The sequence below is a fragment of the Diadema antillarum genome, unplaced genomic scaffold (assembly GCF_040938485.1).
Source record: "Diadema antillarum isolate AM-2024a unplaced genomic scaffold, OU_Dant_1.0 seq00000891_RagTag, whole genome shotgun sequence".
In the NCBI taxonomy this organism is placed as follows: domain Eukaryota; kingdom Metazoa; phylum Echinodermata; class Echinoidea; order Diadematoida; family Diadematidae; genus Diadema; species Diadema antillarum.
Genome location: NW_027271755.1, coordinates 1,450,594 through 1,477,846, shown reverse-complemented (window position 1 = coordinate 1,477,846; position 27,253 = coordinate 1,450,594). Strand labels below are relative to the sequence as shown.

At 40.0% G+C, this 27,253-nt stretch overlaps 1 protein-coding gene across 1 annotated transcript in view; it reads right to left on the bottom strand.

Annotated features, from left to right (window-relative positions):
• Positions 1 to 843: 843 nt before the first annotated feature.
• The window catches only part of LOC139740920 (sodium-dependent multivitamin transporter-like), a 36,681-nt gene continuing 10,271 nt past the window's right edge, over positions 844 to 27,253 (bottom strand). The window contains exons 7-16 of the mRNA XM_071651508.1: positions 26,511 to 26,651; positions 24,400 to 24,485; positions 20,495 to 20,539; positions 17,231 to 17,283; positions 14,996 to 15,084; positions 6,095 to 6,258; positions 5,462 to 5,615; positions 4,496 to 4,613; positions 2,537 to 2,676; positions 844 to 1,549 (exon numbers count right to left, since the gene is read on the bottom strand). Of these exons, the coding sequence (XP_071507609.1) occupies positions 1,357 to 1,549; positions 2,537 to 2,676; positions 4,496 to 4,613; positions 5,462 to 5,615; positions 6,095 to 6,258; positions 14,996 to 15,084; positions 17,231 to 17,283; positions 20,495 to 20,539; positions 24,400 to 24,485; positions 26,511 to 26,651 (1,183 nt within the window). The 3' untranslated portion in view covers positions 844 to 1,356. The remainder of the gene's footprint in view (positions 1,550 to 2,536; positions 2,677 to 4,495; positions 4,614 to 5,461; positions 5,616 to 6,094; positions 6,259 to 14,995; positions 15,085 to 17,230; positions 17,284 to 20,494; positions 20,540 to 24,399; positions 24,486 to 26,510; positions 26,652 to 27,253) is intronic.

Genomic DNA, 27,253 nt, shown 5'->3' with positions numbered 1-27,253 from the left:
TATGCACAGACCCTGCACAACCTTAACTAAAGCCACATTACTCCTAAGCATGCTCTGTTCATCAGCTGACATGTTTTCTTAACTGATTGGCACAGATGTATTGAAACTAACTGCCAATGAACAGAGATAACTACTGTATACTTCATATATTCAGTGAGTCTTATTTTTCGCAAATCGGGACTTCCTGATGATTTTGCGAGTGGTTAAATCTGCGATCTTGGAGCACAGTACTGAATGGAGAAATGTATGCATGCACGTCACATTCACGTCGGGGTCAGAGTTAACATCTTTGCGTGTTTATAGATTCGCGAATAGCACATGACTCACAAAATTTGCGAAAATTAAAACCTCACAAAATATTCAGCGTATACAGTAATCCCTTGAATTCCTCCCGAGTCACTGTGGCCTTTAAGTTGGACTGAGGCACACTGTTGCACATTGTGTAGGTTGGCTAACATACAATTACAGTGCACTCCCGTTATACGAACACGGTCAGAATGAAATTTCAGTTACAACAAAATAAAAATTCAGGCCATAACATTACCGGCTCTTTGTTTTTTCATTGTTTATTCATTCGGTTACAACAAAATTTCGACACAACTAAAGAAAACTGCCGGTCCCGAGGACTGCGGACAGATACAGGTGACTCCCATTACAATGAATTCCTCAGGATCGGCGGTTTACTTTCGTTGTTTTGAAGTTTCATTATAGCTGAACAAATGGAGTATATATACAGACATATACTGTAAAAGTGGAAATTTTTGCAGTGCTGAAATTTTCACGCATTTCGCGCAACCAGAAACTAGCGCGAAAATAAAAGCACACAATTATTTTTGCTTGCCGTATGTTCCTGTACGTGATGTCTTGATTCCGCAGAATTAAAAACACACGAAACTCTTCTTACCCGGCCAAGCGCGAAAAATAAATCGCGCGAAAATATCCTCTTTTACTGTAGATGATAATTTTGGGATCTGAATTTTTACTTTGTTTTAACAAAATTCTGTTATAACCATGTTCGTTATAACGGGAGTGCACTGTACTCTGCACCCGGTTCCATATGTTCTGCCAGGCACCAAGTACAGTGGACTCTTGTTATAGCGAAAGCCTCGGGACCGGCAATCCTCTTTCTTTATATCGAAATTTCGTTACAACCGAACAAATAAACAATAAAGAACAAAGAGCGGATAATTTTGCGACCTGAATTTTTTACTTTGTTGTAACCGGAATTTCGTTATAACCGTGTTCCTTATAACGGGAGTGCACTGCAGTACATAAAACAGACAGAGGGGAAACTTCCACGTGAAAAGGAGGAATGAGATCCATTACGATTGCGGCAGTTTCAGCGGAAAGACGCCCTCACATGTTGTCGCCGACATTCTCCATCTCGTGGACGTTGTATTCTTCCAGGCTGTTGATCAAGGGCTCCTCCTCCTCCTCCACCGCGTTATCCTCGTGGACTTCCGACAGTCGCGTGATGACCGTGTCGCCAATACGCACCTGGGAGTCATTGCCATCCGAGGCTGGCATGTTGGTATGCCATCCCTTGGGTCTTGGGGGGAAAAAACACAAAAACACATTTCAGTATAAATATCATATGCAAAGTTTTGCAAACCAAATCAAATTGAGCGGTTGTTTCATTCTAACTATCATTGCAAGCATGCAGCCTCTCACTTGATGCAAGCTACAGAAATTCTACCATCTGTTTCAAATTTTCACTAACATCGGCTTGAGGAAGCTTTCTGCGTGTGTAAACCTTTTTAAGGGCAGTGGATGCATGGATGGGATCTTCAAAGAGTACTTAAATGCCTCTTTTCTGTTAATATGAAAATACTGCATGGTGTGCTAAGCCTTAAGGTGTGTACGCTCCTTCTGTCAGATTGTCTTCACAAGTCCAACAGAAAAGCTGAGCAACTGGTTAGAAGCATTTTCCTTTAGCACACACACTGAGAGAAAAAACAGGAATGACCTAGAGGGTATGGAGTTTTGCTCATGAAGGAATATTGATTCAAACAATATCAGGAACAACCACACATGCAGATTAATTGTGGTGATGATGTATTAATGAAAATAGTAACAGTGTCCGTTTATAACGCGCTGTATCTATCATGTACGATACCCTTGGTGTATGAGAGCCTGCATAAGATAACAGCATGCTACCACACAAAACAGCAGCAAGTTAAGTAGTGGAACAACCCTGAAAATGCTATGCTATGTGAAACTAACACAAATCACAATAAAACACATGTGATTTATGAATATAAAAGTCAACACTTATTTCACATATATAAGATACGTACTACTGAATTTTTATATAACAACAGTTACCTGCAAAAATATTCATACATATGTATATTATTCATATATTCATACATAAAGACATAGGTACAGTTATAACTCAGTTCCACATCTATTCTACTGTGTGACCCTCCCAACCAGCCATTTGAAACATGTTCATTACGAAATCGATTCAATCATTTGCGAGCAGAATATTCCACCACCACAACTATCACTGGACTTCCCTGCAGAAGAGAGTTACCTTAGAAACGTGGCTAGTAGTTGAGGATCCACCCTTTTGTATCTCTCGTCGGGGATGGCCAGCCGAATTATTTCGCTGACAATTATGCCGACCAGGAATGTACTCAAACTTGAAAATGCGCTGTACCACATGAAAGATACCTATAGTTCACGGGGTAAAAGGGAAAAATAGGATATATAAGAAGGAAAAAGACTGACTGAAATATCTTAAGTATACCTTGAGTCAACTACATTTGTTGTATCTTACTGTTGCGACTTATTTTTCTCATGTCTTCAACCATGACTTACCCACAAGGATTACCTCCATTGAAAGGAACCTCATTATAATGAGGATTTACAAATCATGACAATTACCTTGCTATATCAGGTTTCTAGGCAAAATTGTGAAATAGGCCCCATCACAGTGCACTTGCATTAGCAAGCAAGGTTAGGTTAGGTTTAGGTTAGGATTGTATCTATGATTAAGTTAGTTGAGGGACATTAGGAAGTCTTTCCCAGAATAAAAGGGTGAAAAAAAAAAGAACAAAGAAAAAAAGAAAAGAAGAAAGGATGAAAGATGCTATGCTGCAGAAATCGGCCTGCTGCTGCATCTATCACGCGTAAATGCTGTTTGGTGGGGCTGCATTCACAAGTATTATACTGTGGAAGAAAGCCCCACCGCTGTGCTTACAGTACCACTGAACGCCACACAGTGGGGCTGAATTCACAAGTATAACAGGAAAGCCGCAGTAGTATTAGTACAGACAGGCAAAGGTGGGGCCTATTTCATGAGTATGCCGGATTCTCACTACATCAGGGTACAAAATCAAAGAAGTATAAAGAGTTGGAACATGCAAAATCATTTTGTTATGCAAGGGTTTTGTTATATTCGAGACCCTTTTATAGAAAGGTTCCACTCTACTAGGCAACACACCACACAACAAGGACAGATATCTAATCACAGGTAAAACAAACAAACAAATACTGTAAAAGTGGATATTTTCGCGCAACTAATTTTTCGGGCTCGGCCGGGCAAGAAGAGTTTCGTGTGATTTTCAATTCCGCGGAATCAAGACTTCAACTATTGGAACATACGACAGCAAAAATATTTGCATGCTTTTATTTTTGCGCTAGTTTCTGGTTGCGCGAAATGCACAAAAATTTCAACACCGCAAAAATTTCCACTTTTACAGTATATAGAGGGAAGGCCTGGGAGGATGAACACATAACTTGTTGATGCCTGTTACACATACAGCACACCCCACTATACCAATTCTGGCTAGGACAAAGTAAAACTTCAAACCCCAGTATCATCTGCTCTGTGTTTTTTTACTGTTTACATGTATCTGTTCAGTTATAACAAAATTTGGATTCAATGTCAGAAAACGGCAGGTCCCGAGGACTTCGTTAAAATAGGAGCTGACTGTACTGTATTTTCTCTCCAGATTAGGTTGAGGGGAGAGGTTGTGGGAGGCAGAAATTTTGAAAGCTGCATCATCCAGCAAATTTGATTAAAGGCCGCACAATAACCAACAGGAAAAGACCACACATTCCCCCACACTTTAAGGAACGATGTCTCTACAACAAAACATTCTACATTTCTCACATTGAACTCTAGATGTGTCTCTGAAGTGGATTTCAATTATAAGATTATACGGGGCAAGCGGTATCATGTTTTTGTATAATTGTTTGTTTCATATTGCACTGCACATAGTATTAAACATTGAAAATCAGCTAAAGCCCTACAGCTGTAGGTATCCTCAGAACTCGGCTGCTCGATCCTCTGTTTACTGACAAATAACCTCAGGATTGTGATGCAAAAACACAAACTGTATACTTTCCTAAGATTACTACAATGAATATCTGTGAAAATGAAAAATTAACAGGCAGCGCCAGGCTACATTCTGCAATAAATTTGACTCATCATCCCTCTGTACGAGATGAGAGCGGCCAGATGATGGGAAGAGAATGAGAACCTCACCCTGTAGAGCCAGAATGCATCTTCTTGCACATTGCCATTCTCCCCTTGGTGGGTTAACGCTCCTATCGACATCCAGAGACCAACGTAGGATCCGACCAGCAGACCAATCAGCGCCCCTCTGAGATGCAAATTCAGAAAACGACCTGGTGTCGAGAATCGATACTGACCAATCTACACCTTCATAAATACATTTCTCTTCAAAAAACCATGCATACAGTCCAATCTCAGTTATACAGCCATCATTTTTCTAGATCTGTCTATTATCTGGACATGGACTGGTTACACGACTGTTTTTGCAATTTTTCAGAGCGAAACTTTAATGAAAGCAGAAAGCAACAATTCTATTGCAATACGAGGAAATCAAAATTTGAGACACAGATGTTGATCACCAAGACACCATTTATATTTATATCAACCAAAGTACTGTTGATAGAAGAAACAAAGACCAGAGGAAGGTGTATTTCCACTCATATTCCATTTCATTTCCATATTTGCATATGAAAATGTTGTCGACTTGCATTTGACTTGTATTTGAAGAATCAATTGTATGCATAGAATGTCCATCATGTTACAGTTATAGTTCGTTATTCCGAAGGTTTGTTAATCCGAAAGAATAATTCAGAATAATGAACCTTATTTCATTTTTGGATTAACGAAACTTCGGAATAGCGAACCCTATTTCATTTTCCGAGTAACGAACATCAACCATGTTAACATCTATTGTAAAGTGACATGAAATTCTTCCCACCGCTATTTTCTTCAAGTCAGACTATATGATCAGATCATGGGGGGGGGGGGGGGGGGGGGGGGCGGGAGCTCACCAAAAACAATGATGAAAATACAGTCCTTCAAGAATATTTAAACAATTATATTGAAATGTAACAAATCTTGAGGATTGATTACTCCTTTGTCTTTTCACTTGGCAAAGATCTGAACACACTTTTCCCCTCTCTTCTAGCTACTTACCCAGTGTTGGACCTTGGGCAGAGGATTCCCAGGGTGAACACACCCAGGACAGGTCCACCGAGTGCCCCTAGGATCGTGTTTGCCATCTGGATCAGCGTTCCCATTTTGGAGGCTAAGAATGCTAGGCCCATGCATGCAACCCCATACACAAATGCTGGCAGAAGAACAAGTTAGAAAGAAAACAACCACAAAAATACAATTATAACATAAATACTTTTAATATACATATGTATAAATACATGAATACGCAAAAACCGATCAGTTGAAGTTATTTACAAAAATGAGTGACAAAAGTACACGCTTGTAAGCATGCTTGTAATTGTTGAGTGTGCACGGCAAATGAGAGCCGTGCAATCATACAAAAAGTTGGAGTTAATGAGTTTAACAAGGGAGTCAATGGAAATTGGTGATGTCAGCCAAGTGCTATCCACTTTTGTTCAAACAAAATTGCATGGCTGAGAGCCACAGCGTGCGAAGGTACTTTAAACTGAGTGTCAGGTGATGGGCAATCGACCAATTGGATAGCTACATTCTTTTCGGGTGCTTTATAAGAGTTATCATTCGGTGCAGGATCCGTTCCCATAATGCATTGCAATTATGGACCATGACCTTTAACCCCCCCAACAAACTCACTCAGAATCTTGGACAGCACAGTGTCCAAGTAGTCTTGTTTGGCGTTGAATGCGGCGACTCCTAGGCCAACAGCTTCACGTTCACCCAACTTCCACTGTCGATATGGTTTCACAATGTCAATCAGTGTTACCGCTGCTAGGGCATTTAGGCCTGATGCTACGGTACTGGCCAAATTAAAAGAAAAAAGCAGGAACACAAGAAAAATTCTTATGAGTAACGCACGAAAGTGGCACATGCATTTGCATACTTCCACAGTAAAAGAGCACTTTTCATGATGTCGGGACAGGTATTTGATGATTTGATTGCGCATTACACCCCCCTCCCCCATACAAAATGATCTTTAAGAACACTTTAATGAGAGATAACTTTGCTAAAGAAAGCTTCATGATAGCACAACTGTCCTATGCAGTGCTAAAGAAAGATCAGAGTAGACTACATTCAATCTAAATATCCATATAAAAAATGATCAAATCCCCCTATGAAATCTCTTTATGAATGATAATAACAGAGCAACATCAATCAGAGACAAAAACAGAGCTGCCAGGAAGCAAAAAGGGCTTAACAGGGCATTCAAAGATAGTCTCAACGCTAAACCAGCCCCTGGGGGTAAGTCTACCAGTACAAGGAAAAGTAGAAATTACGCGGTGCGTAACATATGTCCCCGCCGGAAGTAGCATTTTGTAACAAAATGTGCAATATAGGTAAAAAATCAAGGTCAAAGGTCAAAGAAGTCAAAGGTCAAAATTCTGTGTAGAAGTTTTGAAGCCCTCACCTAGTGCCATCACATAAAGCAAATGGAATCGAAATTGGGTTAGAAATGGCGAAGGAGTAGCATTTTGTAGCCAATGTACAATATAGGTCAAAAATCAAGGTCAAAGGTCAAAGAAGACAAAAGTCAAAATTCTGTGTAGAAGTTTTGAAGCCCTCACCTAGTGCTATCACATAAAGCAAACGGAATCGAAATCGGGTTAGAAATGGCGAAGGAGTAGCATTCTGTAGCAAAATGCACAATATAGGTCAAAAATCAAGGTCAAAGGTCAAAGAAGTCAAAGGTCAAAATTCTGTGTAGAAGTTTTGAAGCCCTCAACTAGTGCCATCATATAAAGCAAACGGAATCGAAATCGGGTTAAAAATGGCGAAGGAGTAGCATTTCGTAGCAAAATGTACAATATAGGTCAAAAATCAAGGTCAAAGGTCAAAGAAGTCAAAGGTCAAAATTCTGTGTAGAAGTTTTGAAGCCCTCACCTAGTGCCATCACATAAAGCAAACGGAATCGAAATCGGGTTAGAAATGGCGAAGGAGTAGCATTTTGTAGCAAAATGTACAATATAGGTCAAAGGTCAAGGTCAAAGGTCACGACTGAAATTCTGTGTAGAAGTTTCAAAGCTCCCATGTAGTGCTATCATATAAAGCAAACAGAATCAAAATTGGCTCATAAATGACAGAGAAGTAGCAAATTGAAGATTTTGATCACACACGGACGCACACACGGACACACGGACACACGGACGGACAGACGGACGGACGGACACACGGACACACACACGTACGGAGCCCGTTTCATAGTCCCCTGCTCGAACTCGTTCGGCGGGGACAAAAATAAGTTTATTGGATAAAACCAGAAAAATGAGAGGAACAGGAGTGGTAGTTGAACAATTTCTAATTAAAAACAAGAAGGGATGAAATTCTGAGGGTGTGACCAATCAAACAGAAATTGACAATTCTGTGATGTATCATATGAGCTCACCTTCGATTTGCCCTGTGGATAAAATTCCATGAAATCTCTTATTCTTTTTATGTTATTGATGATGGAATATATTCTTTTCATGCAGAGGATGTATATATAAATACTTATTATGATTGTATTAACCCATTGAGGACAGTTTGATTTTGCTTCAACACACATTTCCCATAGACGCTTGCTCGAGTATACTCAGGACTCGTCCTCAACGGGTTACGGGTGCACATTCATTGTGCATTTGGAAATCTGTTTAATAGCACAATAAACATTTCTCATTCTATACTGCGAAGCAATTTTGATCAGAATTCATTTAACTTTCATTGTCCTTTTCCTCCAATTTTTTCTGCTTCTATTCACACAATCCACTTTCTCAGGGTAGCAGAGACTCCAACTCTCCCGTTTTCGACGGGAGATCTCCCGCCGAAAGCCCATTTTTGCAAAATCTCCCGTTCTCCCGTTTGAGATTTCATTTCTCCCGCTCTGGCTATGTGTCTCCCGCTGAAGATGTATTTTCTCCCTCTTAAAATAATCGTTCTCCCGCCGAAACACCATTCTAAAACCTGAATTAAATTTTCGGCATTAAAAATCATAACTTAATAAAGGAGATCTCATCAAGCGTCAAAACACGCATCGCGCAATCACTGCTATGCGATCAACAAATACAAGTCAAGTGCGTGCACGATCAACGAGGTAGTAAGTGCGTAACGCACGTACAGGTGCTGTAACATCTACATGTTAGAACCTCTTTGGCTATACCGCACCACCGTCCCTTATAATTTAACTTAAAACAAAACGCATGCACAGAGTCATACACAATACATGTACCGCCGGACCCACCGGCAAATACGATACACCCGTACCGTCCACGCGCGCTTTTACTCTTCGGTGAGTACGTTACGTACTCAGTAAATGGTGAGTATTGAAGCTACTGGTATTAGATACGAGCTCCCGCGCGCTCACCACCAGGGAGACCAAGGTGGTGGGGTATAGGTAACGTAAAGGTGCAGCTTGGGATCAAAGAGATTCTTGGGATGGATACGCGCGCGTTACGTACTGTACGATCTAAGGTAGATTTGAAGGCCCTATGTAGCTATAGCCAGCCTAGCCTTACACGTACGGTACACGGTACGTAGACATACAGTGTACCGGCCGTGCGAATAGGTTAGTATGCATTACTGAGCTGATGCTGGGATTATGAGCTGAAAGATCTTTCTGATCATCATGTCTGCTACTACTACCAAACGCAAAAATGCCGAAGACGACGGAAATTCCCGTTCCGGTAAATCGGGTAAATCTACTAAAAGGAGGTATTTGTGCTCAGTGAAGCCAGAATGGTTTCACGAAGACCGTTTCCGTGGATTGACAGCGTCTCATCAGGACACCGCCGGTACCTCGACTTCTACTGTTTTTTGTACTTACTGTGTAACTACATTCTCTGTAAAGCACGGTGGCATCAATGATATGGTGAAACATGTGGGCTTGGGGAGCCACCGCGCGAAGCTTGAGGCAGCTAAGAAGGAGGGACGGCAGGCCAGAATGGCTGATTATTTTGGTCAGTCAAGGGAGTGCGAATCTCTGCAGGATAAAGTGACAAAAGCAGAAATTTTGTTTTGCAAGTGGGTGGCGGACAGCAATATTCCCTTCAGTCTTGGAGACAGCTTCACTAGCCTCTGCAAGGCCATGTTCCCCGACAGTGACATTGCCAAGAAGTTTGCGTGCGGCCATACAAAAACGGCAACTATCATCAAGGATGTCCTGGCACCACATTTTCTGGAACCTGTCAGAGAGAGATGCCGAAAATCTGACTTTTCGTTGGCGGTAGATGAGAGTAATGACCAGCATAACGGAAAAAATTGCGCCGTGTTAGTGAGAGTTCTAGAGAAGGGTGGAGTAAAGGAGCGCTTTCTGGGCCTGCCAACAGTGAATATAGCTACAGCAGAGAAGGTGTTCAACTCTGTGAACGAAGAACTGAGGTAAAAACTTAACGTTAAATATACTTTGCCTATTATTTGTATTTTGAAATTAACAAACGGATATGAAATCAATAGATATGATTGCACAGTAAGTTTGAAATTATTTATTACTGACAATTATTGGGTCTTCCAAAAGACATATGTAGTGAACAAATCTAACAAGATTCTGTTCGACAATTTAGGCCCTAACGTTACAGGTTAAAACTAAAGATATAGAATTAAAGGCCTACATTACTTACATTACTTAATTGCTAGGTTTTACATATGAGCAACTATAAATTGGTTATACTGGGTACAGGGTTTCAGAATCTATAGTGATTGGGATGAGGATTAATAAGAGTGTTTTCAACATTTACAACATAGTGCAATGAACAAGGATGATGACATGGCAGCCTCACCCAGATCTCACCATAAGAATGCATGAGTTGGGGCTCAGAACAAAATAAGAAGGCCTGCAAAGATTATACACAGGTGAACTTGCTAAGCAAGAGGTACTGTAATGGAATTACGCTGCTATAATGTACATTTCTGAAATATGTGAATGTGTTGACCACCAACACTGTTCAGTGTATTCTTTTTGAGATTTTTCAGAGTGTTTGTTTCTCTGCTCAAGGACCGCAATAAATTCCACAAATCTATTTATGGAGCTGTCAATTTTTTGTGTACTAATGTGAAATTACGAAAATTGTCTGAAATGCCCCTTAGGTTTTAATCAAGCATATTTCTACAATTTTTGTTCAGTTAAATGACGAAAGTATATTGCACATCACAGCTAGTATCATAATAGGCCTATAGTGTTTCCATTTTGTTTTTGTTTTCCAGCAAGCAAGACATCCCATGGAGCAACTGTGTCGGTTTCAGCAGCGATAATGCTTCGGTGATGGTGGGAAAAAACAACTCTGTACTTTCGAGAATCAAGACAGCGACAGATGACAGGGTCTTTGATGTTGGATGTCTATCGCATTGTGCACATCTCTGTGCATCCCAGATGGTCAAGGCGCTTACACAACCAGTGGAAGATCTGCTGATTGATGTCTACTACTTCTTTGAGCACAGGTAGAGTGCCTACAGGCATATATGATTAATAACAGTTTGAAATTGCAATTCAAATTGTTTTTTGATAATTGTACATGATGTGACTATATACTGCTCATGACACAAACATATACCAAGCAAAATGTTTCACATTAGCAAACTGAATGTTGGAAATAGAGGTGAGAACTATAGTGTAAGTAAATAATGAAAATGTTTATGGAATTTCGCTCCCCATTAGGTTATTCAGTTTAGACACCATACTTTATTTGATACAAATAGTGATGAAGTATATTCAACTGTGTGTATGTTACTATTTCAATATGAGGTTTATGTTCAATCAATATTCACAGTGCCAAGAGAGCTGAAGAGTACAGAGATTTTCAAATCTTTGCTGAGGTTGATCATCTGAAGATTCTGAAGCATGTGTCAACGAGGTGGCTTAGCCTGGAAGCATGTGTCAACCGTTTCTTGAATCAGTGGGAAGCTCTGAGATCCTACTTCAACAGTCATCCAGATGTTGAGAAGCCTGGAAAAGTCAAGCGGTGTGCAGAACGGCTTGCAGACCCAGAGATGAAACTCACCTACCACTTTCTTTCATACTCTCTCCGTCGCTTGAATGCCTTCAACACAAGACTTCAGGTTTGTCTATACAGCTTCATTATTGACTTTGTATGTGTATTTTTGAACCTAGACTGCTGATTTAGGCTGACATTCATGCTTATTTATTTGTCTTTAGAAAACATCAAATATGAGATCAAATACCGTAATGCAGTGTGTGGTACATAGCTAATTGTACAAAGTAATAGTGACTTTAAGAAACTTAACTATGCAAGTTGGAGAATATCATACCTGAAAACAGATGGGGGGCCTAAGAAAGCTTGTGAAGAGCATCCCTCTCAAGTACATTGTAGACAAAACGCTTCAGTTTTAGTGTTAGAAACACTGGAGAGTCATGATAGATACTTAAAAGTTAGTGAATTCAATGCATATTATATGCTCAATATTCAATTCCTTAATACACTGCATACTATCAGACTGTTGTAATGACTACAAATGTACTTTAATATACAATTAACAGATCACATTGCAATTATTATTAATTATTGTTGTCACAGTCTCAGAGTAAACAAATTGTAGTTTGATCAGAATGTCATCGACTTCTTGTCTGTTTAATCTCCCTACAGGCCGATGAGTGCAGGCTGGGTGAAATCAGTCAGGAGATGCATGATCTTTTGGGGTCATACCTGGCTATGTTTGTCAAGGCACCGGTGATCGTGTCAGCAGAGGATCTAACCCAAGTAGACTACAGCAAGAGTACCAATCAGAAGGCAAATGACTGCATCAGCATTGGTAACGCAACAAGGAGGTATTTGACCACGTTGGAGGAGGAGGAGGGATTTGATTCTACAGGGTTCTTCAGGTAAACAAATCATATTTCCTGATGTCAAGTAATGTCATGTCCATTCTGTTTCCAGTAAATAAAATACTTTTTTTTTGGGGGGGGGGGGGGTGCAGGTGCAAGCTCCACCTCATTCAATGTACCTGAATGATAATCTTCCAAGTGGGTTTACTCTCAAATGAAATTCTACCCTTCAACAGAGATGAAGCTATAATGTTCCTGGATTACTAAGACTTGAGGTCAGAGTTGAAACAGTAGACATCTTGCTACACAGTGGCACTTGAAATCATTATCACAATGTGTAATAACCTATTTCATGGGCCTGCTTATTAAAGCAATAAAATACATGGTACAATTTAAAAATGTGTTGCATCACAGGAGTGTCAGGGGATCTCTTGAAGCAGGTGTGAAGAAGATGATCCAGCGACTACCTTTCAAGAACAAGGTGCTCACAGAGTTAGGGATAATCAACCCAAGCAACAAGATGAAATACACAGAGTGCACAGGTACAGTGCAGACATGGGTTATTATACTGATATTGCATTTCCATCCATTTATTTTTATATCACAATGTATATATATATATATAATATGTTGATAAGGTAGTCCACGTGTTGGCAAGATAAAAAGATAAGTAACAAAGCTGCAACAAAGTTCATGCTGTATTCACCAACGGTTTATTTCTTCACACAAATTTTCGAACGTCTCGCCGCCCTGATCAACACTTGAGAAAGGGCGGCGAGACGCTCGAAAATTTGTGTGAAGAAATAAACCGTTGGTGAATACAGCATGAACTTTGTTGCAGCTTTGTTACTTATATATATAATATATATATATATATATAAATTTTTTGAAAGTTTTATTTTGTAACATACAAATATGATAAAACTAATTTTGTACCAATATGGAAATGCGTTTAACAGTAACAGAAAGTGCTATTTCTGTAACATGGGAATTGTTTTGGATGATCCATTTGCAGCTTAACTATTGTATCTACAAACCTTGTACTACAACAATGAACATAATATACACTGTATTAGGTGTAAACGATTAATTAAGGTAGTCATATTTCCCCTCTCCCCGCCAACGTCTCTGCTCCAGTTGTTTCGTTGGCTCAGCGTTTCCTCAAGGCAGATGAGCAGACTGATGAAATCATGGAAAACCTGGAAGGAGAGTGGCAGGAACTACAGTTGAGCAGAAGTCTTCCAGAATTTGAAGGGATTCCTGCTGATCGTTGGTGGCTGGAAGTGTTTTCGCTAACTGTAGCTAGCGGAAAGCCCAGGTTTCCGTGTCTCGCAAAAGTGATGAGAACACTACTCGTGTTACCGTACAATCAAGCCTCTGTGGAAAGGATGTTCTCCTTGATACGCAAGAACTCCACAGAGTTCAGGCCGAACTTGACGAGCCGTGCCACTGCTGCTATTCTCAGCTGCAAGGTCAACTGTGATGAGCCCAGCTACAAATTCATCCCTCCCAAGTGTTTGATCATGGCAGCAAAGTCAGCAACAAGAAAATACAACCAAGAACATACTTCTGTCTGAAGAAAAAAGAAGGACAGACAAGTACCGGTAAGACTCAGACTAACATGACTAAAGTGACTAAACATTACTCCACTGCCCTTTTTATGATTGAATTGATTACTTTTGTACATCATTAGAATATCAAAAAAAAAAGATATCTTCGTTTTGCCTTTTGGTTTCTAAAAACAATACGAGTGAGAATCACAGAAAACAGGGAAATAGCGAGTAAAACCAATGTTACTCCAGAAATCATCATCATGTTAATGTAACAGGTGAGACAAGGTGGAAAGGAATGCCAATTTAAAGCCAAAGTGATGTAGTGGTTAATGTTTGAGTTTCCCCTGGTTATATACCAAAAGGTATCACACAAAAGCATTCTAGCATGGTTCTGTAGATGCTGGAAATGCCAATTTAAAGGTGATGTAGTATTTACTCTTTTAAGTTTCAACTGGTTAATAGATACCGAAGAAGGGTATCACAGAAGCATACCAGCATGGTTCTGTAGATGATGGAAATGCCAATTTCAAAGTGATTGATGTAGTATTTAATGTTTAAAATTTCCACCGGTTAATACATGTTAGATACCAAAGAAAGGTATCACATAGGCATACTAGCATGGTTTTGTAGATGCTGGAAATGCCAATTTCAAGGTGATGTAGTATTGATGTTTGACGTTTCCACTGGCTAACAGATACCAAATGAAGGTATCACATAGGCATACCAGCATGGTTCTGTAGATGATGGAAATTCCAATTCCAAGTTAGGTGATGTAGTATTTACTGTTTGAAGTTTCCACTGGTTTTGTAGATACCAAATGAAGGTATCACATAGGCATACTTACTTGCATAAGATTTTGTAGATGCTAATCAATTTCATATGCATCGCTGAATGAAAATAGCATCTGCATGCATATGGTATGTGAAATAAATTTTTATTGAGCCAATAAATATGATTTCAATCACTAAATTTTCACTTATATTTTGTGCCATCGTATGTTGAAAAATAAGCCTGAGATAGCATGAGAGAGCATCTAGAACCCTAGAACCCTGGACCCCGGCCGCAAGGACTTCGCGCTTCGCGCTCGTGATGTGTGCTTCGCGCATATCAAGTTGGAGTCTCCAGTTTGCTAGGGGTTTCTGGCGGGAGAATCTCCAGTTTACAAGGTGCTTGGGGTTGGAGTCTCTGGGGTAGACATCCCCTATAAACATGAATACAAGACACGACTGTTCTTACCTGAGCGTTCCTGCAAAGAGACACGCGACAAAGAGGCCTTGCATACCCGGTACATTGCCAAACTCGCTGCTCACAAAGTAGATTAGTATCTGTACATTGAGGATGTGATGGAAATGAACATGTCATATACAATATCACAACCAAAGACCTATACTGGAAATGTTACCACACTCATCACTGCCACAGTAGATCTATAGGTCTGAATGAAGAGGATATAATATGAATAAGCATATCATGCACTATTTGATACACATCAACCAAAGATTTCTGTAAGATGCATTTCACTTGAACAATATCTGCATTCTCCCCATTTTCATCTCTCATTTTTCTTCAACACCTTAAAAAACAAGAGACCCGCGGGTCTAGCGCTCACCTGAGTATCGCAAGTTCACCTTTCATGCAGTCACTAATCTAAATTATTCACAGCTCTACCAAAATTTGACGAGGCATTCTCAAGTGGAAGATGAAAATGTACAATAAGGGCCCAATTTTTTCAAGATTCCTTAATTTGGGGGAATTGGGGCCCCCTGGGGCCCTCTGGGTGGGGCATGGTGCCCAGTTTGATAAATTGAGATCCTGACCACCTAGGGATGCTACCTGCCAAGTTTGACAAAAATCCATCATGAGGTTTTCAGGAAGAAGATGAAAATGTACAATTCAGGCCCCCATTTGGACCCTTCCAACCACCCCCCTCCCCCCTACCCCCAAGAGGGGCACCCCTGGATCTCCTATGAACAAACTTGAAACTACAGTCATTAATGTACTCACTCATAGTATTATCTCAGCTCTATAACTTCTGATTCTAGAGAAGATTTTTAAAGATTCCTTCATTTGGGGGGTTTGGGCCCCCTGGGGGCCCCCTGGGCGGGGCATGGTGCCCATTTTAACAAATTGAGATCCTAACCCCCTAGGAATGCTACCTGCCAAGTTTGGTGAAAATGGGTCATGGGGTTCTCAAGAAGAAGATAAAAATGTACAATTTAGGCCTCATTAGGACCCCTCCTCACCCCCCCCCCCCCCCCTGGGTCCCAAGGGGGGCACCCCTGATTCTGCCATGAACAAACTTGAAACTACAGTCATCAATGTGCTAACTCATAGTATTAACCTAGCTCTATCACTTCTGCTTCTAGAGAAGAAGGTTTTTGCGGATTCCTTAATTTTGGGGTGTTTGGGCCCCCTGGGGGCCCCCTGGGTGGGTCATGGTGCCCATTTTAACAAATGGAGTTCCTAACCCCCTAGGGATGCTACCTGCCAAGTTTGGTGAAAATGGGTCATGGAGTTCTCAAGAAGAAGATGAAAATGTACAATTTAGGCCCCATTAGAACCCTTTCCCACCCCCCTCCCCTGGGTCCCAAGGGGGGCACCCCTGATTCTGCCATGAACAAACTTGAAACTACAGTCATCAATGTACTAACTCATAGTATTAACTTCGCTCTATCACTTCTGGTTCTAGAGAAGAAGATTTTTACAGATTCCTTAATTTTGGGGGGTTTGGGCCCCCCTGGGGGCCCCCTGGGTGGGGCATGGTGCCCATTTTAACAAATTGAGTTCCTAACCCCCTAGGGATGCTACCTGCCAAGTTTGATGAAAATCGGTCATGGGGTTTTCAAGAAGAAGATGAAAATGTAAAAAGTTTACGCACGACGCACGACGGACGACGGACGACGGACGACGGACGACGCACGACGCACGACGGACGCCGGACGAAGGGCGATCGCAATAGCTCACTTGAGCCTTTGGCTCAGGTGAGCTAAAAAGAAGATAATATTCAAATATGTATACCCTACCAATGCCCTGCATCAAAATATTTCAAATTTCAAATCCAGCTTGTGTGTTATACACACATGGAATATCCCTCAAACAATATTTGGTACTTACAAAACTAGCATATGGAGATTATGGTCATGGATTTACAACACGATACCATGAGAGTAGTTGTGCTCTGGTAACTGTTATCAATGCAAATCATGCTTTTGTTCCTTGCAAGAAAATGGAGCATGATGGTTGGTGCAAGTGTATAATATTTCAAACAAATGTTCTGGACGTCTAATTTTAGTAGGAGTCTAGTAACAATAATAAAGAATACAAACAAACAAACAAACAAACAAACAAATGCAGTCAGACATATCTATTATATACACAAGCTGTTACTGGTCATTGTTCAATGAGTTCTTACTAACGATACAAAATACAAGACATGAAACAACATGATCTGCAAGGAGTGCATGTAATTACCTGGTCAGGACTTGAGTACTCGGGTGTGTAATGCGCTGGAAACTCAGAACCATCTGAAAGAGATGATTTGGTTATCAAGATTAATCATATTTCTCACTAGAGGATTATGAAAAAAAAATGTAGAAAGACAGAAAAATGGACAAAAGCAAAAGAATGACAAAGAGGGCAGATGGCGAGATGACAAATATATAATGTGGGTAATCAGACAAGTGAGACATTAAAGGGGCATTCCAGACGATTTTCATAATTTCACATCATGTAGTACATAAATCGACAGCTCCATGTATAGATTCGTGGAATTTACTGTGGTCCTTGAGCAGAGAAACCAATAAACTAAAAATCTTATACAAATTACACTGAACAGTGTTGATGACATCAGAGCCTCATATATTTCAGAAATGTAGCAATGTAATTCCATTACTATATCGCTTGCTCAACAAGTTCACCTGTGAAGAATCCATGCATACCTTCTTCTTTTGTTCTGCTTCCTTGAGCCCTAACTCATGCATTCTTATGGTGAGGCTGCCATGTCATTATCCTTGTATATTGCAATTTGTTATAAATTTTGAAAACATTCTCATTCCTCATCCCAATCACTATAAATTCTTAAACTCTGTACTCAGTTTAACTAATTTATAGTTGTTCAAATGTACAAGTCTGAAAATCATCCAGAGGTCCCCTTTAACTGCAAATGAATACATGCCATGGATCATTATGTAATTGCACAAGATTGAAACAACGGAGTTTCACAGGAAGAAATATTAAACAAGAAACATAAAACAAACTGGCATGGAAATATTGAAAGAGTTTAGCAAAGAAACTAAACTAAACTAGATAAAGAAAGACATAGGAAAGATGGAAGAAACGAAAGTGAGAATCACTGTGGTAAACAATCAGAGAATAATAAAGTATAGTAGCATGGCTGACATGGTTAATAATATGAGAGATATATGCATTTCAAAGGGCAAAAAAAAAAGAAGAAGAAGTAATGAAACACACAATGTAAGAGTACATCATACAGGGTATTGCAAATGCTGTAATTATCGGCTATGCTACAGCATCTACAGGGTATCTAAAATTCTGCTTATGAATACGCTACATGGTGAATAAAGTATTAGCGCTCGTTGATATACAGTGTATGCAATTTTAATTGTAATATCAATGAAAAAGAAGGGAATGTGCTGGGAAGTATTTCCATTCATAGAATGATTTCTGCAGATGTCAGAAGGTACTGGCATTTAAGGCAATGTAGATCTGCATCTTGGCATTAGGTTATATGTAGTCCCACCCATGCATATCTGTGTGTTCTTCTGTCAATAAGTCAAGAAGACAAGGGGTCATAGCATTAAATACTGCAAGAATAAATAATGTTAAAGGACATGGCAAACACAACATACCACATGCTTTAATTAAATCACATCTCTCAAAATGCAGTTCTAGATTCTACATGACCATAAAATTATGCACCACATATCAAGTCTTTGACCAGTCTTCTGGCCATGCACCATTGCTTTTGACTCCCCTCCCACCCACAATACATCGCAACATCTATCCTGACTTGATAGTGCCCCGTGCTGTTACTTGAATCTGCCAAACTTCATGCTATAGCATACTGAGAAATGCTTGAATATTGAAAGCATGGGACTGAATTTGAAGAGGTTATGTTTAGGCCAGGTTTCATGTCTAATTTAAATGCATTGTTTGCCAATGCTGCTAGTGTCTGTGACATTGAGCAAAGGTTATTATTATCACTATTATTATTATTATTATTATTATTATTATTATTATTATTATTATTATTTATTATTATTATTATTATTATTATTATTATTATTATTATCATTATTGTTATTATCATTATCATTATTATTATTATTATTATTATTATTATTATTATTATTATTATTATTATTATTGTTATTATTATTATTATTATAATCATTATTAATATCATTATTACCTCCGCCAAGGGAGGAAGTATGTTTTAGTTACCGTTGGTTCGTTTGTTAGTTAGTTCGTTCGTTCGTTCGTTTGTCCGTGTGCAAAATAACTCAAAAAGTAGTTAACGGATTGGGATGAAACTTGCAGGAAAGGTTGAGAATGACACAAGTAACAAACGATTAACTTAATTAAGTAGTGATCCGAGAATTTTGGGGGAATTTATGAACGATTTTTGATATTTTGGCAGGCAGGGTCAATGAACTTGGGAGTTCAGGCTGCACGTATTTGCGGTTTGCATGCACGCACTAAAGTGCGTGCTCTAGTTTCTGCTAGGGCGAGGCGCGCCGTGCAGCTGAGGGTTTATGACGTAACAAAGGCTTCTATATTGGTAAATCGGGCAATTTTTCAGCATGTAGACCTATGGGTGGAAATCACTGATCTCTATGGAAGAGCCCAAGGAGCTTTTCCCCAATGGTAGAGGAGAAAAAATCTCTTTGGGAAGAGCAAGATCATGGGTGGAAAGTAACTTGGCGGAGGCCTGCGCTCTCAGAGTGCTTTTCTAGTTATTATTATTATTATTATTATTATCATTATTATCACCATCATCATCATCATCATCATTCATTTATTCAATGATAAAGAGAAATAATCATGGCTGAAAATGATGTTAGATGCCACCAAAATTGTAACATTCGTTTGTGATCATGCCTAATTTCCCTCCCCCCCCCCCCCCCCCCCCCCCCCCCCCGACAGTAGTGTCAGAAAATTACAAAACACATTTCAGATACTGATGCCATCATAGTGACACTTTTTCAGAGATAATATCTTGGATTAAGACAGTGCACCAGTAATTCTTACAACTTTTGAATGTTTGAGTGCATTTACCATTTGAACATCATGATATAGCCTGGTAAGCAGAGCTGAATTATCTTTCCCTTAACATTGTTACCACAATTCTGAACAATAAACTTCAACTAGCTTTTCAATCAAGTGGCTATAAATCATACATGTACTTCAGAGGACTTCTTTTAACCCTGTCCTTAGGACAGCACCAGAGATTTTCATATTTTTTCTAAGGGAGGGGCGGGGGGGGGGGGGGGGGGGGGGGGGGGGAGGGTCCATCCTACTGCTGCTGGTGGGGCCAGGTGGGGTTGGTATGAAAGCAAGTACCCCCAAAGAAATTATTTCCATGTCTTTCCCTTAATTCTTTGAGTCCTGTGGGGCAACATGTCTATACACAATGCCAATAGAATTTTTAGGATTGTGGTGCTGAGTGGGTTAAGAGTGAGCAAGAACCAGATGGAACCGGGACGACCCTCTTACTTGGATAAGTGTGATTGAGAGCTGGCTGGAGAGATGTCATGCCATCTGTGCGTGAGGAGAGAAAATGGAGTCAGAAATTGAAAGGGTCCGGGTGAGATGAGAGCCAAGTTGGTACTAGCTACATCACAAATCTTACGTGCATCTTACACCACCACACCCACATTGCTTCCTCTTGTTTAACTTTCTCTGTACTACAAACTTCCATGACCAGAAATGAGAACTTGTCATTCAGGAATGATGAGTCTCTGGAGAAGATGCTACCTACATCACAGCTCAAAGCATGCATAACCCATTGACCATTTATGTTTCCCTTCACTAACTTTCTGCATTATGTTTTTTTATTAGTGGGTACAAATCGCTTGTGGCTTCCCCTCATGGACACTTGCATTTTCAAGTTTATGTTCGAGATGCTGGATAGAAACCTCATCACAAACCAGAAGCACTTCGGGTCACGCTCATACTACTGAATTGCAAGACAGTGAGAATACTTGGATATATGTATTACAAATTGAACCAGTAGACCTGCTTTAATGTGCAGTCAGGGGCGATAACTGCTTTGCATGACTGCACAGTCTCTGTGTAGTCACTTATTTCTAGGCCAAAATGCTGCTTTGTGCACTATATGAATCCCATTCTCTTATACTCCAAGTGATCAACACACACAAAAAAAGGGAAAACAAAAACAAAGTTACCTACAGATGCCTGCTAGAATAAACTGAACTTAAAACTCCACTGTCTGCCTCTCTACCACCTGTTCGCCAACATGGACCAAGCATAGCAAGCAGCTATTTGCATTAAACATACACCAGTACATGCCAAGTTACCTAATGTGATTTGTTTATCAGGCATGCTCTACAATCATCACATCATGTACTGTGCAACATGAGCCATTTCCCACATGACATATTCACATACAGTGGCGGATCCAGAGGGGGGCGCACCGGGTGCGCCCCCTCTTTATTCTATACTAAAACAAAAGAAATAAAAAGGAAAAAATGGGGGGGCGTGCACCCCGTTTGATTTAGTAAAGGTGTCTCCCCTTTACGGAATTCCTGGATCCGCCCCTGACATACACAAGCCCCGGGTGAGAGGCATTGGATTTATATTGTGAAACTGCTTTTTTAAACATTGCGCTTCATGATTACACTGTACATTGTACATGCCTCCGCACTTTCACTCCTGGAATGATTACAAGCAGGCATGAAAAGCAGGTGTCAGTTTTTGCCAGCTTCCTAGCTTTGAGGAATAATCATGCACTTTGGGTGTGAATGACCATATCTGAAGGAATATTCAAGGTACATGGAATAAGGTAGCAAGCCTACCTACTAATGCCATATGAATGAATCCTGAACCAACACAGCTGTTTTGACATCCTAGCCTTAGACTAATACACCAGCCTTCCTCAAAATAAATGGTGAGAAGTGTAAGAAAAGAGCTAGGAAAGGACTAAACCCATCACAAATCTCAAAAACATATTTCAGTGGCTTAAGCTGCATTTACACCATGTTCCCGGCGGCCATGGCAGCCTCATTTCCCCTAAACGTAGGGCGCCGTAGGTAGATGAGACATTCTCCTGTTTTCCCACTTTGCATAGTCTTCTTCGATTCAGTCCTCACCCCGGTGAATATATTGCTATCAGACGCTTTTCTCACGACGCGTCTGGTCACGCTAGACTATCAATATTTTCAGTCGTGTCACGCTATGGACAACCTCCAAGTTTTGTTACTGCATATTACGTGCCACCCCTTTTTGTTACGTTCACCCCGTTTTATCGCTGCATGCAAGATTCCCCATTAGCGCCGGGACTGCCGTGGCAAATTTTTTGACAGTCCAAAAGTCTGACACGGCATCCACAGCAATCACAGCCTGTCGCATTTGTCTATCCCGTTTTAAGGTATTGTTTCAAGTCCATCCCGTTTTGTCCATGGTGGCCTGAAGCGGGGCTGCCGTGGTTGCCGGGAAAATGGATTAAACGCAGCTTTAGTGCTGTGTCCTATTATGATAATCTTTGCTATTTATTTAATTTTTTGTGCACCACGGAGTAAACCCCCTGTGTGCCACATTATTTTGAGACTGAACCACAGGCATGGTTTGGGAAAACATTACGCTTTCAGATACTTGTAAGTTTTTACATAAATTTCTATTTTGTACATGCAATGGGCAAGTTGTAGAGAAAGTTCCAAGCTCTGCTATGATGTAAATTTAATGACAGACTGCAAAATATCTTTTTTTTTAAAATGCTCAGTAGCTTCATTATTGTCTTTCGTTATTGTGTCAATCCATTATGGATACACGAATGAAAGGGATGTTTTGTGAAGAGCAGCATATATGTAATGTCACTATGAAAGCATGTACCTCATATGGTTCATGATTGAAATGTGTCTAATGCTCAAGTAAAACATACAATGTATTACGCCATAGCACACCAACATTATGTTGTATGTAATGGGGCAGTGTTATGATGTGCTCATATCAGTTTCAGGAATACATTCTTCTGACGAACTGATGGTCTCCTAGCAGTGAACACTTCAGTTGTCAAATGGCCAGCATACTTTTACAAATCAAAAGAACTAAGTAAGCAAATAATGGCAATTCACCCTTTTAATGTAGCTTCAGTAGTACAAACAAACTCACAAACGAACAAATTATAATGTCAATGACATGTAACACAAATATGGTTATGGCATGCTCAGGTTGCGGCACCTAATACAATCTCAAGAAGCAATGACAAAAGAAAAAATTCCAAAAGAGGTTGCAACACTTTTTGGCAGAACATCAATGCATGCCAGGACAGCATGATGATTTCAACAGATAGAGCACACAAAAAATGCAAATGCAATTAATATCAGTTACGTTCAGACGGTGATCCTTAACCCGCTGAGGACGGACTGACTTTGCTACAACATGCATTTCCCATAGACACCTGCCCGAGTATACTCGGGACTCGTCCTCAACGGGTTAACTTCAAGTTAAGCTAACTTTGAGTATATGCTTTTGTCCCCTTGAGAAAACTTCAACGCAAGTCCACACGATGAAGCTCATCATCAAAGATCCAACAGCTTATCATCGATGGTAAGCTCTTGCCCCCGTAACTACGAGCTAGTCCCACTCGATGATGAAGCCAAAAAACCAGAAGTTCGCAATGATCCCAATACGAGGAGCACTGTATTTATATTCGTGAGGTTGACCAGGAAGCTAAAGGGAATGGGGAGCTTCATGAAGAGATCACGCTTACCTTCGAGTTGGTTGATTTTTGTGTCCACACATTGCTTAACTTCAATTGGGACCCCCTCCCCCCCCCCCCCCCCCCAAGCTCGTGGATAGAGTGTTAACCCTGAGAAATCTCATGGTTCTTCATATCATCGAGTTAACTTCAAGCTAGCTTAACTTGAGTGCGTCTACACAGTACTCTACTTTTAGCCTATCCAAGGATCATCATCTGAATGTAACTATTGCTTACAGTAACAAATCAATACATTGTGGTGAATATACATCATACTGAATGACTTGGCATGCACCATATTGCTAATACCCAAGGTAAAGCATGCTAAAATCCATAACAATGATATTTTTTGTTTCTGCCATGACTAACAGGAAGATTAGTATCAATAAACTGGATGTTCTCACTTTCATTGTGCAAAAAAGCAAGTTAGATCAATATTTGCCAAGCAAAGCAAAGCGTATATTTAACATGTAAAAAATGTTCATATTAAACTTATCAATACATGCATTAATATCACTTGCAAACATTCACTGTACATGCTTTTGACTAACTTTGGCACTTTCTTCCACTAACACCAGGCAAAGGGCAACTAGGCAGGCATTTCTATGCTTCAAATCTTTGTACACAGGCAAAGCACAAGTTGGTTGTGGTAGATGCATGTAGTCCCACTAATTGCACTTACTGTTGTAGTACGCAAACAGGACCAGTCCACACAGAGCGACTATGGTTACCATGATAATATTGCCTGGAAGACCATACCATACTGATCTGTGATGATAACAAAAAGGAGACTGGACTGTTATTGTTATTGCTGTTAAAAATTGTTATTGTTATTGTTGTTAAACAAATAAACTCAAGCTAAAACTCAAACTCAAAGAATTACCCCATCAGTTTGTAGATGATGATTCAAGGATCTCATTTTAGGCTCATAATTTACCAATTCATGTCTGTTTTGCTACTGTGTAAGCACTCTGTTCATTGACGTTTGCTTGATCAATCAAACCCAACTTGGACAAGTAAAGACATTGCACTTGAATCTTTCTGTGTACCAGGGACTTTGGACAGTGTGTACAATGTTGTGGGGTTTACTGTGCCAATCAGCTCTCAGAGCACACAGGGATGGTATGGTTTTGGTTGAGATGGGGATTCAGGTTTTAACTTTTTGTGAGCGAACTAGAAACCACTTGGATGAAGTATCAAAGAGCATACAGCTCTAAGAGGAATTCAAAGTTTATTTGATGAAAATTGGTTTTGAAATGGGTGAGATATCCAAAAACACAGCAAAACAAAAATGGTCCTTATAAAAGGTGGGTCCCACCTTTTATTACCATTTGTTATTGGACATCTGGGGCATTTCAAAACAGATTTTTATCAAAGAAACTTTGAATTTCTCTTTGAATTGTATGCTTTTTAATATTTCATCTAAGTGGTTTCTAGTTAGCTCACAAAAAGTTTAAACCTGAATACCCATACCAACACAACAACCAATGCCATTAAAGACTATTTTTTTCTCTTTCTCTTTTCAAAAGAGTAATCACACAAGTCACATCATTTTGTTACAACATTCAACTTCTTCTTTCTTTATTTTGTTTTGTCCAAGCTCAGATACTTTGAGCAGAAAATTCTTTCTGATACTCCTGTCCATGAAGTTTGACAAAGGCTTTACCTTACAATGAGAAATAGTGTAAATTTGAAGACAAACAATGAACCAAAAGCGGCATTTTAACACATAAAACTTGAGCCAAAGAGACAGTTTTAAAGAATGTCATGACTATTTGTCTCATATACACAAAGTGATGACACCGTAAATGTAATTTTCCTCACTTGCTTCATAAATGTATAGTTACAAATTAAACCTTTTCCAAATCATAGCACTGTGACCATGTGCATTTGATGAGATCAACAGACCGCAGTCACACGTTCTCTTATCAGCTATTTCTACTTCCTTTTAATTTTTATCTCTTTGGTTTAATTTCAAAGTATGAAACCTGCTTTCCAGGGAAAAACTTTGACCTTTGATCATCGACACCAGGGGCCGTATTCTGAGGGCTTATTAAGTGTCTGATTAGCACTTAATTAGCGAATCGGTATTCTGAGAGCTTAATTAAGTAGGGGGTTTATTAACTACCATGACAACAAGCGTTTAGGCGGGAAAGACTTACGCGCTTGCACGTACATGTGCGTATACCTCTGAGAGGACTTAATCACAGAGTTAATTACAAATCAGTATTCTGAGCATGTAATCAAGTATGAAAGTTAATGGAAAACTTAATGATACCAAAGAGTGTCATTAACTACTCCGATATCACGCATTACAGAATTTTTTGTCGGCCACAATGATGCTTACCGTCTTTGGTAACCGAGGAGCGGTTGAGTCTTGTTGTCATGGTATCCGTAGAATTCAGAGAAAAAAAGAAATACAGGCGATCTTCGAGGAATTTTGTCATTTTATGTGAGCTCTTCGCGTGCGTAGGTGAAGGGTTGTAATCAAAGACCGCAGTGTGCGCACGGAGCTCTTGCGTTGTAATTACAGGGGGTGTGTGGAGGAGTGCGCATTGAGGGCATATTTGCCCGCGTGATCATCATTTTGGCTTCTAACAACGCGTCTCATTGGATGGAATAACAATTAGATGGGAGGAACCTAAGATGATTATAGGGGACTTAATCATACCTTAATAACGTCCTCAGAATACCGATTTTGCCCATGATTTTGGGCCTTTTAACTTCTCGACTTAATTACAAAGTTAATTACAGACTTAATTACGACCTCAGAATACCACCCCAGGTACTCACCTCTTGGCGTCCTTGAGGGATTTCGACGTGAGGAATCTCTGGACTGCCGTCTGGCTGACCGCCCAGGAGGGCAGGCTGCTGAAGGCCCCTCCTATGACCAGGGCCCATAGCGTTAGGCGCTGAGTGGGGTCGGGGGAAAGCCTGCAAGGTGGGGCATGGATGAGTGATCTGTCATGCTCAACACTAGCCTGAGTAAAAATCACCATTTTATGAAAAACTTGATGACACAACAATGATTTACAATGACAAAACACAAACATTCACTCCATGGGTGCTACAATGTAAGCCTAAGATATGAAAGCAACTGATGTGTGATAAACCTCATATGAAATTCCCAATTTATACTTTTCTTCATTAGGCTCAAACATGCAAAAGATCTGACAACCCTACACAGACTTAGAAATCAATCCAAATACAATTTTTGGGTATGAAACGATAACTTATTACCCACATCTTACAGAAAACCCCATCCGATTTGCTTCAGTGGTCAAAGAGAAATGAGGAGTTTTGCAAAGCATGTCAGGAATCCCTTCCCTCCAAGTTCTGTCTATTGTGTTCAGACATTATGCAGTTCCAAGAGCATCCAAGTGTCTAACTTGGAAGAATCAGACCCATGACATGCGCTACAATGATCCACATCAGGGGCGGATCCAGGAATTCTGTAAGGGGGGGGGGGCGCAACTAATATTTCTGGTGCCACTTCCGGGTTTCATTTCATTTTTTCTTTTTATATCTTTTGTTTG